This window comes from Rhinatrema bivittatum, chromosome 6, assembly GCF_901001135.1.
Source record: "Rhinatrema bivittatum chromosome 6, aRhiBiv1.1, whole genome shotgun sequence".
Classification (NCBI taxonomy): domain Eukaryota; kingdom Metazoa; phylum Chordata; class Amphibia; order Gymnophiona; family Rhinatrematidae; genus Rhinatrema; species Rhinatrema bivittatum.
In genome coordinates this window covers 351561493-351579348 of record NC_042620.1, presented here as the reverse complement: position 1 = coordinate 351579348, position 17856 = coordinate 351561493, and the positions used below count along the sequence as shown (strand labels likewise).

Sequence of the window (17856 nt, the reverse complement as noted above, 5' to 3'; positions counted from 1 at the left end):
TTTATAGGAGGTCGCCTCCAATATTTTTACAGCAATTGGGAGTCGATCACCTTAGATCTTTGGGTTCTCAAGATCATCTGAGAAGGTTATCGCCTGGACTTCATAGCTGCTCCATCCCTTCCTCATGTATCCCCTCTTCGAAGGACATCGACCCAGTTACCATCACTCGGGGCAGAAATCTCAAGCCTTTTACTACAATTGTGTTAAGTGATTAATACATTTTTTAAAAACAAAACAAAAAAAACAAACAAAGGTCTGTTCAAAAGATTCCGCATCAACAACGGAATCAAGGATTCTATTCCCAATACATTCTCATTGCAAAAACGTCAGGTGGACTTCACCCCATTCTAGACTTACGGAACCTCAACAAGCATATTCAGAAGGAGAAGTTCAAAATGACCTCTCTCAAGAACATCCTACCTCTCTTACAACCCAACGACGGGATGTGTTCCATCGACCTGAAGGAGGCGTACTCGCATATACCCATGAATCCCTCCTCCTGGCGCTATCTGTGTTTTTGAGTCCAGAACAGACACTATCAGTACAAAGTCCTACCCTTTGGCCTATCCTTAGCCCCGAGAGTGTTTACGAAATGCCTAGCTGTGGTGGTGGCTCATCTCAGGCAAATGTCAATCCAGATCTTTCCCTATCTGGATGAATGGCTTTTAGTAGAATCAGACCCAAATTGAGGGCGCACACAGTACACACGAACAATTGTCTGCAAACCCTGGGTTTCCTAATAAATTACGAGAAATCACACCTACAACCTACCTAGTCACTGCAATTCATCGGGGCCCTCTTCAATACGGTAGTGGAGAGAGCCTACCTTCCACAAGACAGACTCCTGACTCTCTCCTGCCTGGCACAATGTTTGTGCAGCCAATCTCATTCCTCTGTACGTCAAACACTTCTACTGTTGGGTCATATGGCGGCAGCTATTCATGTGGTACCTCACACGAGACTACACATGCGTCACTTACACCAATAGTCTCAGTTCCTGCAACTGCTAACAACCAGGGTAGACCTAACCAGACCAATGATCGAGGACATTCAATGGTGGCTCTCTCCCACAACCTATCCACAGGAGCTCCCTTCCGAGTGCCTCCTCATCAGCTAATACTCATGACAGATGCCTCCAGGAAGGTTGGAGAGCCCATCTTGCTGATCTCAAAACTCAAGCATTGTGGTCTCCCAAGGAATCCAAATGCCAGATCAACCTCCTAGAGTTACGGGCAATCTGGAGAGCGCTACAGACAGTCTCCTCTCAGGTCCAAGGGAAACGCCTCATGCTCTACAGCGACAACCAAGTCGCCATGTTTTACATAAACAAAGAAGGAGGGTCTGGTTCATGGACACTCTGTCGGGAAGCACTTCAGATACTCCATTAGGTGAAGGCAGCCAAGGTATCTCTCCAGGCCACCTACCTACCGAGCCTAGACAATGTCACAGTGAATTGCCTAAGCAGAGTTTTTGACCCACATGAATGGACTTTAAATCGAGAGGTAGCCCTCACCATATTCCAACAATGGGGCTTCCCAGCAGTCGACCTCTTTGCCACGGAAGAAAACCGGCAAGCACAGGTCTTTTGCTCCATTTACCCCAGCAACATTTGGTATGTCCTGGATGCCTTCCTCATTCCTTGGACGGAGGGCTTGCTGTATGCCTACCCTCCCATACCTCTAATCTCAAGGACAATTCAGAAATGTATTCAAGACATAGCAGACATGATTCTCATAGCTTCAGCCTGGCCGAGTCAACCATGGTATGCATATCTCATTCGGCTTTCCATATGCCCACCTATTCCGCTGGGGACCCACCAACAACTACTTACACAGGAAGGAGGCTCACTCCTCCATTCAATGCATCAATCCCTCCATCTGACGGCATAGAGATTGAAAGGCAAATATTAAACCACCTCGGGCTACCTTCACAGGAAGAAGATATAGCATCAAGAAAACCTTCAACCAGATGCAACTATGTAGGAAAATGGCATTGCTACGCTGAATGGTGCAAACCGCAGGATCTAGATCCATTCTCCTCTACTGCTACACATCTCCTGAAGTACCTCCAATCTCTTTACCAAGCTGGTCTAGCTACCTCATCAGTTTGAGTGCATATCAGTGCTATTGGGACTTTTCATCACCCTCACAATGGCTTTCCCATTTCCAATCATCCTCTAGTCTCCAGATTCATGCGAGGCATGCTTCACCTCAGACTGCCAGTGACAAAGCCACCTTTACCCTGGGACCTTAACATTATCCTAGAACAGCTAATGATGTCTCCCTTCGAGCCTTTAGAGACTTGCCACATAAAATACCTCATCTGGAAAACGGTATTCCTGTTGGCCATCACATCAGCTAGGAAAGTGAGTGAGTTGCAAGTCTTGGTTCACTACCCTCTTTACTTAGAGTTTTACCCCAATAAGATTACCTTTTGACCTCATCCCACCTTCCTTCCCAAAGTCGTATCCGCTTTTCATCTTAACCAGACCATCACTTTACCAATCTTCATGCCGAAGCCTTATCAAAATGAGCGAGACTGCCTCCTACACTTACTAGACTGTAAAAGAGCTCTAGCTTACTATAAATAAAGAACTCAATCTCCTTCCAGACCTTCTCAGCTCTTCCTTTCCTTTAACCCGAACAACCCTGGTCAACCAGTCTCTAAAAAAACTACTGCCAGTTGATTGTCGCAATGCATTCAGTTCTGCTACGAAAAGCGTTCAATTAAATTCGACAAGAAACCTCATGCGCACCAGATACGAGCCACAGCAGAAGAAAATTATTCCTTACCTTCCACTATTTTCCCGGCACTGAAGTCAGGCTCATTGGTCTATAGTTACCCGGATCACCCCTGGAGCCTTTTTTAAATATTGGGGTTATATTGGCTACCCTCCAGTCTTCAGGTACAATGGATGATTTTAATGATAGGTTACAAATTTTAACTAATAGATCAGAAATTTCATTTTTGAGTTCCTTCAGTACCCTAGGATGCATACCATCCGGTCCAGGTGATTTGCTACTCTTTAGTTTGTCTATCTGGCCTACTACATCTTCCATGTTCACAGTGATTTCGTTCAGTTCGTCTGACTCATCACCCCTGAAAACCATCTCCAGAACTGTTATCTCCCCAACATCCTCATTAGTAAACACAGAAGCAAATAATTCATTTAGTCTTTCTGCAATGGCCTTATCTTCCTGAAGAGCCCCTTTAACCCCTCGGTCATCTAATGGTCCAACCGACTCCCTCACAGGTTTCTTGCTTCGGATATATTTAAAAAGGTTTTTATTATGAGTTTTTGCCTCTATGGCCAACTTAACTTCAAATTCTCTCTTCGCCTGTCTTATCATTGTTTTACACTTAACTTGACAATGCTTATGTTTTATCCTATTTTCTTCAGATGGATCCTTCTTCCAATTTCTGAAGGTTGTTTTTTTGGCTAAAATAGCCTCTTTCACCTCACCTTTTAATCATAGAAACATAGAAATGACGGCAGAAGAAGACCAAATGGCCCATCCAGTCTGCCCAGCAAGCTTCCCTCATTTCTTCTCCCATACTTATCTGTTTCTCTTAGCTCTTGGTTCTAATTCCCTTCCACCCCCGCCATTAATGTAGAGAGCGGTGATGGAGCTGCATCCAAGTGAAATATCTAGCTTGATTAGTTAGAGGTAGTAGGGGTAGTAACCGCCGCAATAAGCAAGCTACACCCATGCTTATTTGTTTTTACCCAGATTATGTTATACAGCCCTTATTGGTTGTTTATCTTCTCCCCTGCCGTTGAAGCAGGGAGCTATACTGGATATGCGTGAGGTATCAGTTTTTTTCTTCTCCCCTGCCGTTGAAGCAGAGAGCTATGCTGGATATGCATCGAAAGTGAAGTATCAGGCACATTTGGTTTGGGGTAGTAACCGCCGTAACAAGCCAGCTACTCCCCGCTTTGTGAGTGTGAATCCTTTTTTCTTCTCCCCTGCCGTTGAAGTTATGCTGGATATGCGTGAAGTATCAGTTTTTCTTTCCCCCTGCCGTTGAAGCAGAGAGCTATGCTGGATATGCGTCGAGAGTGAAGTATCAGGTACATTTGGTTTGGGGTAGTAACCGCCGTAACAAGCCAGCTACTCCCCGCTTTGTGAGTGCGAACCCTTTTTTCTTCTCCCCTGTCGTTTAAGCAGAGAGCTCTGCTGGATGTGTGAAGTAACAGTTTTTCTTTTCCCCTGCTGTTGAAGCAGAGAACTATGCTGGATATGCATTGAAAGTGAAGTATAAGAATGGAGTGATCAAGCTAGTTGAAAGGCATCAGGAATAGAGGAAGGTGGAGGTAGTAATTTGGATATTTGGTTTGGGGTAGTAACCGCCGTAACAAGCCAGCTACTCCCGTCTTTGTGAGTGCAAATCCTTTTTTCCACATTTCCTCTTGCTGTTGAAGCTTAGAGTGATGTTGGAGTCACAGTAACCATGTGTATGTTTATTGAATAAGGGTATTGTCTCCAGGCAGTAGCCATCATTCTGGCGAGTCACCCACTCTTCATTGGCGGCCTCTTGACTTTATGGATCCACAGTGTTTATCCCACGCCCCTTTGAAGTCCTTCACAGTTCTGGTCTTCACCACTTCCTCCGGAAGGGCATTCCAGGCATCCACCACCCTCTCCGTGAAGAAATACTTCCTGACATTGGTTCTGAATCTTCCTCCCTGGAGCTTTAAATCGTGACCCCTGGTTCTGCTGATTTTTTTCTTATGGTAAAGGTTTGTTGTTGCCTTTGGATCATTAAAACCTTTCAAGTATCTGAAAGTCTGTATCATATCACCTCTGCTCCTCCTTTCCTCCAGGGTGTACATATTTAGATTCTTCAATCTCTCCTCGTACGTCATGCGATGAAGATCCTCCACCTTCCTGGTCGCCCTTCTCTGTACCGCTTCCATCTTGTCTTTGTCTTTTTGTAGATACGGTCTCCAGAACTGAACACAGTACTCCAGGTGAGGCCTCACCAAGGACCTGTACAAGGGAATAATCACTTCCCTTTTCTTACTCGATATTCCTCTCTCTATGCAGCCCAGCATTCTTCTGGCTTTTGCTATCGCCTTGTCGCATTGTTTCGCAGACTTCATATCATTAGACACTATCACCCCAAGGTCCCTCTCCTGCTTCGTGCACGTCAGCCTTTCCCCCCCCATCGAATACAGTTCATTTGGATTTCCGCTCCCCATATGCATGACTTTGCACTTCTTGGCATTGAATCTCAGCTGCCATATCTTCGACCACTCTTCCAGTTTCCTTAGATCCCGTCTCATTCTCTCCACTCCTTCCGGCGTGTCCACTCTGTTGCAGATCTTAGTGTCATCCGCAAAAAGACAAACCTTACCTTCTATCCCGTCCGCAATGTCGCTCACAAAGATATTGAACAGGACCGGTCCCAACACCGATCCTTGCGGTACACCACTTAAAACCGCTCTCTCTTCAGAGAAGGTTCCGTTTACCATCACACATTGTCTTCTGTCCGTCAACCAATTTGCAATCCAGGTCACCACCTTGTCACTCACTCCCAAGCTTCTCGTTTTATTCACCAGTCTCCTGTGCGGAACCGTATCAAAAGCTTTGCTGAAATCCAAGTATATGACATCGAGCGCTCTTCCTTGGTCCAATTCCTTGGTTACCCAGTCAAAAAAGTCAATCAGATTTGTCTGACAGGATCTTCCCCTGGTGAATCCATGTTGCCTCTGGTCCATCAATTCTCCGGACTGTAGATAGTTCACTATTCTCTCTTTCAGCAGAGACTCCATTACTTTTCCCACCACCGAAGTGAGGCTAACTGGCCTGTAGTTGCGAGCCTCCTCCCTGTTCCCACTCTTGTGAAGCGGGACCACCACCGCTCTTCTCCAGTCTCTCGGCACCACTCCCGTTTCTAGGGATCTATTGAACAGGTCACACAGCGGACCCGCCAGAACATTTCTGAGCTCCCTCAATATCCTTGGATGAATCCCATCAGGCCCCATGGTTTTGTCCACTTTCAGGTTCTTTAGCTCTTCCCACACATTTTCTACTGTAAAAGGATTTTCATCTATTCCACTTCCCTCCAGTTTCTTGTTGTGTAGAGATGGTCCTTCTCCAGGGTCTTCTTTAGTGAACACAGAGCTGAAGTATTCGTTTAATATTTCTGCCATTTCTTCGTCTGTCTCCACACATTGATCATTACCACCTTTCAATTTCACTATACCACTTTGGACCTTTCTCTTTTCGCTGATGTATCTGAAAAATGTTTTGTCACCATTTTTTATCTCCTTGGCAATCCTCTCTTCTGCTTGATTTTTTGCCAACTTGATTGTTTTCTTCGTCTCCCTCAGTTGATACAAATATTCTTCTTTGTGCTCCTCCCTTTGGCATCCTTTATATTTCTTGAATGCTGTTCTTTTAGCTTTAATTTTGTCAGCCACCTCCTTTGAGAACCAGATAGGTTTCAATTTTCTTTTGCTTTTCTTTATGTTTCTAACATATAGAGCAGTTGCCTTGGTGATTGCTCCTTTTAGATTGGTCCACTGCTGATCCACATCTCTCTCGTTCTCCCATCCTTTAAGTTCTTCCTCCAGGTACTTTCCCATTTCCTCAAAGTCTGTGTTTTTGAACTGTAAAACTCGGGTCTTTGTGGTTCTTTTCCCTATTCTATTAGTGATATTAAACCATACCGTTCGATGATCACTGCTGCTGAGGTGGGCGCCCACCTGGACATTTATTTATTTATTTATTTAATTTCTTTTACTATACCGATGCTCAAGACTAGGTCTTATCGTACCGGTTTACAATGTAACATCTGAGACATTATCTGCATTATTGAGCAATAAGTCGAGTATAGCACCTTCTCTCGTGGGTTCCAACACCATTTGTTTGAACAAAGATACTTGCATGGCATCCATTATTGCTCTACTATTTTTAGTTTCTGCAGAGGGGATTTTCCAGTCTACATCTGGCATATTAAAGTCACCCACGATCACCACTTCTCCCTTCTCACCTATCTTATGGATGTCTTCAATCAGATCTCTGTCCAGCTCTTCCTTTTGGTTTGGAGGCCTGTAAACCACTCCAATATAAATGGACACTCCGTCATCTTTTTTTAGGTCGACCCATAGAGCTTCTTCTTTACCCCAACTTCCTTGTAGCTCAGATGCTTGGATGTTGTTTCTGACATAAAGAGCCACACCTCCCCCTTTTCTATCCTCTCTGTCCTTCCTTAACAAGTTGTAGCCTGGTATTGTTGTATCCCATTCATGAGATTCTGTGAACCATGTTTCTGTGATAGCAACAATGTCCAATTCTGCCTCAGCCATTAGGGCCTGCAGATCTGGGATTTTATTTCCCAAACTATGAGCATTTGTGGTCATAGCCTTCCAGGTACTCTCTTTAAGGTTATTGCTTTTCCTGGACTCCTTATGAGATATTAGTTGAGATTTGTTATTCACTTTACTCGTTTTGCCTTCTTTCCACCTTTCTTAATGTGTGGAATACATATGGACTGCACCTCTAGGATTGTATTTTTAAACAATGTCCAAGCCTGTTGAACACTTTTAACCTTTGCAGCTGCACCTTTCAGTTTTTTTCTAACTATTTTCCTCATTTTATCAAAGTTTCCCTTTTGAAAGTTTAGTGTTAGGCCTGCAGATTTACTTATTGTCCCCCTTCCAGTTATTAGTTTAAATTTGATCATGTTATGATCACTGTTGCCAAGTAGCCCCACCACCGTTACCTCTCTCACCAAATCCTTCATTCCACTAAGAATTAAATCTAAAATAGCTCCCTCTCTTGTTGGTTCCTGAACCAATTGCTTCATGAAGCAATCATTTATTACATCCAGGAACTTTATGTCTCTAGCAAGTCCTGATGTTACATTTACCCAGACATTACTGGGGTAATTGAAATCTCCAATTATTATTGCACTGCCAAATTGGTTTGCTTCCCTGATTTCTCTTAGCATTTCATCATCTGTCTGACCATTTTGTCCAGGTGGACGGTAGTATACTCCTATCACTATACTCTTACCCAACACACATGGGATTTCTACCCATATAGATTCTACTGAGCAATTAGTCTCTTGTATGATCTTTATCTTGTTGGACTCTATACCCTCCCGGACATAAAGTGCCACACCTCCACCAAGTTGATCCTCCCTATCATTGTGATATAATTTGTACCCTGCTTTTCAGTTGTTGGGGATAATTTGGAAATCATTAGCTTCGGTGACTTTTTACATATAGGCATATGGACTATGTTTGCTTTGAATGGAACCTCTCTGTTGAGATGCCCTAACTTTCCTGTTTCATTAGTATCCTTCAAGGATACATTTCTCCAAACCATGCACTGCTGAATGACTGTTGGCTTTCCCCCTTGTTCTAGTTTAAAAGCTGCTCTATCTCCTTTTTGAAAGTTAGTGCCAGCAGCTTGGTTCCACTCTGGTTAAGGTGGAGCCCATCCTTTCGGAAAAGTCTCCCCTTTCCCCAAAAGTTTCCCCAGTTCCTTGCAAAGCTGAATCCTTCTTCCCTGCACCATCGTCTCATCCACACATTGAAACTCTGGAGCTCTGCTTGCCTCTGGGGACCTGCACGTGGAACAGGAAGCATTTCAAAGAATGCCACCCTGGAGGTTCTGGATTTCAGCTTCCTACCTAAAATCCTAAATTTGGCTTCCAGAACCTCTTTCTCACATTTTCCTATGTCGTTGGTGCCCACATGTACCATGACAGCCGGCTCCTCCCCAGTACTATCTATAATCCTATCTAGGTGACGCGTGAGGTCTGCCACCTTCGCACCAGGCAGGCAAGTTACCAGGCGGTCCTCACATCAAGTTATTAGGCGGTCCTCATGTCAAGTTACCAGGTGGTCCTCATGTCCACCAGCCACCCTGATATCTACATTTCTAATAATCGTATCACCTACAGAAGAAATAGCTACCAAAAATACCACTTTGAGCGTCAGATCTTTCAATGTTGTCCTCTTTAAAGGTTCAAAAGGCGCCGCTCTCAAAGCCTTGAGGACCAAATTTAAGAAGGACAATGGTGTCTTACCAGCGGACGAAAATGCTTCGCTCCCCGAAGAAAACGGACCATGTCCTGATGCGCCAACAGTATGCCCTGTACGGTACCTCGCAAACAGCCGAGGGCCACTACTTATACCCGCAAAGAACTACATGACAACCCCTTGGCCAGACCGGCTTGTAGAAAACATAAGATATCCGGCACAGACACCAGGTAGGTACAATCTCATGCTCCGTGCACCAGGATTCTAAAACCTTCCATACCCGGACATACGAAAGGGAGGTGGACGTCTTACGAAACCTCAAAAGTGTAGCTACCACAGCTTTGGTATAACCTTTTCCCTTCAGACGTTGCCTCTCAAAAGCCATGCCGCTAGACAAAAGCGATCGACCTGGTCGAAACAGACGGGACCTTGATGAAGAAGGGTCTGGAGCTCCCGAAACCGCAGAGGCCCTGCCACCTTCAGGTTGACCAGATCTGCAAACCATAGATGGCACGGCCACTCTGGCGCCACAAGAACTATATTTGACGGATGCAATACTATACATCTAAGCACCTTGCCTATCAGAGGCTCCTGTCTCTCAGCGTCGACTGAAGAAGCTAGGTGCTTTGGCATTCCTGAATGTCGCCATCAAATCCATGCTGGGCATGCCCCAGTGGTCGCAGATGAGTTGATAGGCTGTGTCGTCTAATTCCCACTCACTGGGATCCAGACGGTGACAAGTGAGAAAATCTGCATGGATGTTCTCGACACCGGATATATGCGATGCCACTACACTGACCAGGTACTGCTCCGCCCAGCTGATCAACTGTTGAGCCTCCATCGCCACTGGTTGACTCTTGGTCCCCACTTGCCAATTGATGTAAGCCATGGTTGTCGCGTTATTGGTAAGCACCTTGACCGACCGACCGCCCATGGAGGAGTGGAAGGAAGAACTGTAATGATAGGCGCACTGCTCTGGTCTCCAGGTGATTGATCGACCAACATGGTTCCTCCCTGGACCATCGTCCCTGAATGGACTTCCCCAGACATACTGCTCCCCAGCCGGAGAGACTGGCATCCGTAGTGACCACTGTCCACTCAGGAATCATTAGAGGGACTCCTCGGCTCAGGTTGTCCAGGAGCAGTCACCATTCCAGGCTGGAAACTCGCCAACTCGGTCAGCGGCAGGGACAGATGAAATTGTTCGGATAACGGGCTACACCGAGAAAGTAACATTGACTGCAAAGGGCGCATATGCGCAAAGGCCCACGATACTAATTACAGAGTAGAAGTCATGGAACCGAGAACCCACAAGTAGTCCCAGACTCGCGGAAGACGTTTGGACAACAACTCCCGAATTTGACCCTGAAGCTTGACAATGCGCTCTGTAGTGAGAAACACTCTGCCTACCTGCAGGTCAAAAAGCGCCCCGAGGAACTCCAAGGACTGTGAAGGGATTAGATGACTCTTGGCAACGTTGACCACCCAACCTAGGGCTTGCAACAACAGAAGCACACGGTGGACAGCGATGTGGCAACTCACCTCCAATTTCGCGTGGATCAGCCAATTGTCTAGGTATGGATGCAGCAGGAATTCTTCCCTGTGCTGTCACCACCACCATAATCTTGGTGAAAGTCCTGGGAGCAGTCGCTAGGCCGAAAGCAAGTGCTTGGAACTGATAACGGTGTTCCAGTATAGAGAACCGCAGAAACCTCTGGTGGTCGGACCAGATTCTGATGTGAAAATATGCCTCTGTCAGATCCAGGGAAGTGAGAAACTCCCCCTCCCTCACCGATACTATGACGGACTGCAAAGTCTCCATGCGGAAGCGGGGGATCCGTAAACATCGGTTGACGCGCTTCAGATTCAAAATGGGCCAGAACGTCCCCTCTTTCTTCGGTACTACGAAGTAGATGGAATACCAGCCCTTTCGCTGCTCCGGGGAAGGAACGGGCGTAATGGCCCGAGTTGCAGAAGGCGTTGCAACGTGTCTTTCACTGCTCGACGCTTTGTCGCGTAACCGCATGGCGAGACCAGGAATCGGTGTTGGAGGCGCTGTGAAAAATCTAAAGCGTAACCTTGACTTATCACCAATAACACCCACTGGTCTGACGTGATTTTGGCCCACTCCTCATAAAACAGGGACAGTCTTTCCCCAACCACCGGAACTGAGGAGTAGATCGGCCGTGCATCATTATGAAGACTTACCTCCTGGCGCAGATTGGGTACTACCTGGTCTGTCAAAGCTGCACCCGCGAAAGGATTGGGAACATGACTGCTGACGGACAGGATTCTGCTGAAAGGAGGACATGGAAGCTCGAGAGCCCCAAGATCTCCAATTCCCCCGAAATCGAGATCTGGAAGACAATGACCCTCGAGGTCATGGTCTGTCCTCAGGTAGCCAGGGAACCTTATTTTCCCCAAGAGACTGAATCATATCCTCCAGGTCTTTGCCAAACAGCAATCTACCTTTGAAGGGCAGAGCGTCCAATTGTGCCTTAGATGAAACGTCTGCCAACCAGTTTCGCAACCATAGCAACCGACATGCAGAAACAGCAGACACCATAAATCGAGCTGAAGTCCGCAACAAATCATAAAGAGCATCAGCACTATAAGCAATTACCGCCTCCAAGCAACCCGTCTGCAGGGCTTCCCCCTCCAACAGGGATTCATTAGCCTGCAGCTGTTACACTCAGTGAAGGCCAGCTCTCAATGCAAAATTACTGCACATCGCTGCACGAACACCCATGCCGAAACCTCAAAAACCTTTTTGAGTTGAACCTCTAGTTTACGGTCCTGCAAATCCTTGAGAGCTGTGGAACCAGTAACTGGGATAGTGGTCTTTTTCGTGACCGCTGACACTGCTGCATCCACCTTGGGAACCCGAAGAATATCCAAGGCATCCTCCGGCAGAGGATAGAGTCTGTCCACGGCCTTCGTGACCTTTAAACCTATATCCAGTGTGTCGCATTTTCTGAACAATAAATCCGTCGCCGAAAAATGGAAGGGAAAGGAAGTAGGCGGACCTCTCAGGCCCAAAAGCACTGGATCCATAGCTCCTAACCGGGCTTTCTCCTGTGGTGTCTCTAAACCTAATTCCCCTAAAATAGCAAGAATTAAAGGCGCGAGCTCCTCTTTTCCGAAGAGACGGACCATCTTCGGATCGTCTCCTTTTACCACCTGGGACCCACATACCGCACCCTGCTGTGGGTCCCCATCTGCCTCTACCGCCCTCGGGGGCGGGAAAGGTAGAGTCTGATCCTGCTCCATATCCGCAGTATCAGAAGAAGTGCCCGGATCACCCTGAGGGGTCCCAGATCTCAAGGGCGCTTCGCTTTAGGAGCCCTCCCCCCTTCCTCCTGACTTGGACAGCTTTTTGGCGTGAGCAGGACGCTCCAAGCAAGGCAATTTGTCCGTAGACTGCCTCTTGTGGTCTTTTATGGCTTTAAAGGCCTTGTGCAATAACAGCACAAAGTCCAAGGAAAAAGAGGAGGGAGAGCTCTAAGAAAAATCATCGGGGTTCTCCCCCTGAGGATCAGGATCCATGGGCCCTCCAAAATGAGGCATTTTTTCCTCTGGAGCTAGCCACTGTGGAGAAAAGGAGGGTGGGAGATTCTTCTCCCCCGCTGCGACTCGCAGCACTGTGGTAATAAGGTCCAAAATGGTGCCCGTTCCCGCACTCAGCGGGAACGGGAGAGTAAATGGCAGTGGCAGGTCTCCAAAAGCCTGTGTTGTCAAGCTGACCCTGAGGAACCCCCCCCGGGGGCCACGGAGGGTCCCTCTTCTCCGGGGAGGCAGGAGGAGCAGAGCCCGCCTCGAGACAGGAGTGTGCGCGCCGAGTCGCACGTGCGGCAGGCCAACCTGTGCGGCATAACAAGCACAGCAGTCAAAGAAAAAAACAGAGAGAACACCGCTCAAACGCCACGAAAAGCCCCAGACTGCCCAGCAGAGAAGGGAAAGAGAGCTGAAAAATACTTTAAAAACATTTTTTATATAACTTTGTTAAACTTAGTTAAACTTGCCTTTGGTGAATCTTGGACTCTCTCGGGTGAGTGAGCCAGGCTCCCCGGTATCACCCCAGTTGCTGCAGGGCAGTGGCTAATAGGGCCCTCGACCCCTAGCCGCAGCGGCCTCTAACACCAGGGGGGATGGTCCCCTCAGGACCTTGCAACCCCCTGGGAAGCTAAAGGATCTTTCCTTCATCTGACAAATTTCCCTCTTCTGCAGGGATATCCTTCTTTCAGAAATCCTATCTGTCTAAAACTAATCTTCCAACTAAGCCACTAACACCAGACTGTGAGTTTTGAAACCTCCACCATCTGCTGGAGACAGAGTAATACTGACAGACTGGCACCTCAGGGTATAAGGCAGAGCCTGTCAAAATTTTCTCTGTCTCCATCTGCTGGAGGGGAGGCAAAACCCAGGCGTCTGGACTGATCCTTGTACGTACAGGGAAAGAGACCTTGGGGTGATAGTGTCTAACGATCTGAAGTGTGACAAGGTGATAGCTAAAGCCAGAAGAATGCTGGGCTGCATAGAGAAAGGAATATCTAGTAAGAGAAAGAAGTGAATATCCCCTTGTACAGGGCCTTGGTGAGGCCTCACCTGGAGTACTGTGTACAGTTGAGACCGTGTCTCCAAAGGGACAGAGACAGAATGGGTCCAAAGGGTCCAGAGAAGGGCGACCAAAAAGGTGGAGGGTCTACATAAAATGACTTATGAGGAGAGATTGAAGAACCTAAATATGTATACCCTGGAGGAGAGGAGGAGCAGAGGTGATATGATAGACTTTCAGATACTTGAAAGGTTTTAATGATCCATGGTCAACAACAAACCTTTTCCGTTGGAAAAAAAATCAGAGGAACTAGGGATCACGAGTTGAAACTCCAGGGAGGAAGACTTAGAACCAATGTCAGGAAGTATTTCTTCACAGAGAGGGTGGTGGATGCCTGAAATGCCCTTCTGGAGGAAGTGGTGAAGGTATTCAAAGGGGCATGGGATAAACACTGTGGATCCACAAAGGCTAGAGGATGGGAATGAAGATAAGAGCCAAGGGGGTGGCTTGCTGGAATGGTGATGGCTACTACCTGGTGATTATTACCCTTACTCAATAAGCCTTCACGTAGTTAATGCAACTCCAACAATGCTCTCTGATTCAATGGCAAGGGGAAATGTGGAAAAGAGGATTTGCATTCAGACAACAACCAACAAGGACTGAACTACACAGTCCGGGTAAACAAATAAGTATGGGGGTTGCTTGCTTACTGCGGCGGTTACTACCCTAAACCAATTACGCCTGATACTTCACTTTGAATGCATATACAGCGTTGCTCTCTGCTTTAATGGCAGGGGGAAATGTGGAAGAGAGGATTTATATTCAGACAACATCCACCAAGGCATTGATCTGTACAGTCTGGGTTAACAAGCATCGGGGTAACTTGCTTGATGCGGTGGTTACTACCCTTAACCATTAAGCCTTATGATTTGCCTTTGATGCAACTCCAACATTACTTCTCTGCATCAACAACAGGGGGTGGCAGATAATTCGAATCAAACAGTTACCAACAAGGACCCTGAACATGGTGGTCGATGAAACAGATAAGTATGGGAAAATAAGTATGGAAGCTTGCTAGGCAGATTGGATGGGCCATTTGGTCTTTTTCTGCCGTCATTTCTATGTATGTTTCGTCAAACCCGCACATAGACTAAGGAAGTGGAGAACTTTCTCGCTTGCAGAAAGATGGCAATCACCAAAGCATAATATCCACACTTCAGCAAGTGAGTCCTCTCAAGGGCTATAATGTAAGACAAAATTGAATTGGATCTTCATCAACAACTGGCATCTGCCGCAGCAGATCCCTGTGTGCCGGAACCCAGAGAGGGGAATCTACCAAGAGCCTACACAGATTTGCATACCATGGTATCATGGGCTAATCTGTTGCCACCACAAGTACCAGCCCCCTGTGACCCTCAATCTTCCAGATCAATCTGCCTAACATGGGCCACGGGGGAGGGGCAGGCACACAGCAGCTCACCCTCCGGCCACTCCTGCACGAGGGTATCAATTCCCAAGGACTTTGAATCTCTCCTGAGACTGAAACGAGAAACCTTTGCAGTGCAAGAAGGAGCTAGTAAGTCCAGAAACGGGAATGAATGTCGGATTGGCGTGCTGAGCACAAAGACTGGAGGAAGGAGGAATTCCTACAAAAAAAACCCTCCTTCTGTTCGTTTTTTTTTTTGCTTTACCTGAGCTCGGCCCATCTTGGCTGAGTATAGAATAGGTCTCCGGCTGTAGGGGGAGAGGGCATATACCATCACCACCAAGTTCAGCTTCCTGCACCCGCTTGCCTTTCAGCTGTCTTTTACAGCTAAGTCCATGCCAGCTGAAAACCAGCTATTGGGCCAAGGCAATCATCTGAGGGAAAATCCAATATATATCACCTCAGGAATTCTCAACTAAGGAAGGGACTATAAGGTATCACCACAGGAGAGTAGGGCGAATTAATTTCTTTCTAATTTTCTCATTCTGAAAACTTTACGCAATGTCAGCTTTGCTCCATCTCCATCTGCTGGAAGAGGTGCATAACCCACTTGTTCTGGATCCACCTGTCTAAAAGCTAAGAAATTCTCCTTTCTTTTTTTTTAAACTTTATTGACGGACCACCCAGCAGCCAGAGGAAAGTCCAAGGGTGCAGTCCCTCTAACTGAAAGTGCCCTTGGACCAACTTTACAACCATGCTGGATGAGGAACAGTCCCAATCTTTCACCCCAGGAATTCCAATCTTCCTTGCCAGGCCAAAGTCCTAACTTCAGGAGCATGTGTATGTTACACTACAATAGTGAGGGCGAACTCCAGTTCTTGAGTGTGACAACCAGGCCAGGTTATCAGGATATCCACAATGAGGACTAGAGTTTGTCATCACTGCCCTACCATCTGCTGGAAGCAGAGAACATTGGTAGGCTGAAGTAAATATGGACCCTATATAGGGTGGCTTCATCAAACAACTTGAGCTCTGTCTCCAACTTCTGGTAGGGATTTTAACCCATTTATCTGGACGGTCTAGTAAGAATGATAAAGAAATGAAAATAAAATCCTTACAAACTATGTCATGATACAATAAATAAAACAAAAATCTTGTTTGAGGTTGAAAACTTACTTATGTGAAGAAGGAGATGGCAGACGTTTTCTCATGTTGGCAGGAGAGGGAGACCTTCTACGAGCAGATACATTGGAAGGAGAAGGAGGGCGTTTCCCAGCAAATGATGTCAACTGCTTTTCCATCTCTGACTTCTACCCCAAAGACAGACATTTTATATTAGAATTTTTTCATGCTATAGTGTAATAAATATTAGCCATACATTTCCTATTAGGAGACAGCCATAACTACAGATTATTGTGAAGAGTTAAGAAAAAAGTTTAATTTATCCTTATTTTAGAGGGCTTCTTGGTTATATTTTTCTGTTTTTTGTGTAGTGCTATCCTTATAATCTCTATATTTTTCTAGATATTGATATTGTTGCATTAAATTGCTGTGTGTTTGTTTAAGCAAAAAAAAAAAAAGAAGGGATTGGGCTATTCAGCTTTAGGCAGGTGACTCATAGTGAATTACAGGGGGCAATGAAGTCTTCAGCCTGCTTTGAACTTCAAGGAGACAGGCATAACTACAGATTCTTGAGAAGAGCTAAGAAAAAAGTTTAATTTATCCATATTTTAGAGGGCTTCTGGGTTATATTTTTCTGTTTTTTTTCTTATTATTAATTTTCATCATAGTACAAATAAGATATATTCTTACTATTGTAAAAAGAAATGCAATTATAACAAACAACGCCAAATTATATAAACAATAGATCAAGAAACATGCATATCTTCATCAAGAAAAGTAATTATATGGAGGGAAGCGGACATCCAGGAGAAATTACGAAATAAAATAAAGAAACAGGCTTAACGTTAAGCAGCCTTTAAACTATGGCCTTTAAACTATGGCACCTCAAGGTCAGGAGAGATTGGCACTATACTCCTTGAATTAATGAACGACTTAAGCTGTTCGGGCAAAAAAAATATGAAACATTCATGCTTCGATCTTACAATGCATTTGCATGGGTATCTCAATATAAAGGAATAACCTAACAAAACAAGTTGTGCCTTTAAAGCCAAAAAATCTCTCCTTCTATCTTGTGTAGCGCGTGCAAAGTCAGGATATATAAGGACTTGAGATCTGTAGAATAAAGCAGATATAGATCTAAAATATTTCCTCATGACTTCGCTTAGATCTTTCTCCGACACAAATGATACCAGGAGAGTTGCACGTTCATAAATTTCCCCTGCTGAATCTTCTAGGAACTGTGTTAAATTTTCCAATATCTCAGGGCGTTTAATCGTAGAAACCTTTTCTTTAGAGGTAACAGGTAGAAAATATGTCTTGCTAACGCATTTTCCTTCTTCAAATTTGAGAATTTCCAAAAAATATTCTCTCAAAGTTATATATGAAATCTCACCCACAATTTTAGGAAAATTCAGTAATCGTAGGTTTAAATGCCTGGAATTGTCCTCCAGGTTCTCAAGTCTACGAGACATACTGGATAAATCCTTCATCAGTTTAACATTACAGTCCTGTGTTTTCTGCAAGGTTTTTTCCACCAAGTCCATCTGCGGATTAAACTCTTATCTGATCTTCACATAAATTAACTTTAATACTGAGATTGTCCAGCTTTGCATTTTGTCCCTGTAGTGAGATACCCAAAGCAGCCACCAGGTCCCATATTGTTTCCAAAGTACCCATCAGTTACGCCTCCTTTCCCGTCCCGATGGCATCTTTCCTAAAGATTTTAGAAGCTCCATTAGGCACAGCCCTTTGTTG

At 45.5% G+C, this 17856-nt stretch overlaps 1 protein-coding gene across 1 annotated transcript in view; it reads right to left on the bottom strand.

The window, feature by feature from the left end:
* The window catches only part of MAP7D3 (MAP7 domain containing 3), a 948456-nt gene that overhangs the window by 430336 nt on the left and 500264 nt on the right, over positions 1–17856 (bottom strand). Inside the window, 1 exon segment of the mRNA XM_029607816.1 lies at positions 16156–16289. Within this exon segment, the coding sequence (XP_029463676.1) occupies positions 16156–16289 (134 nt within the window).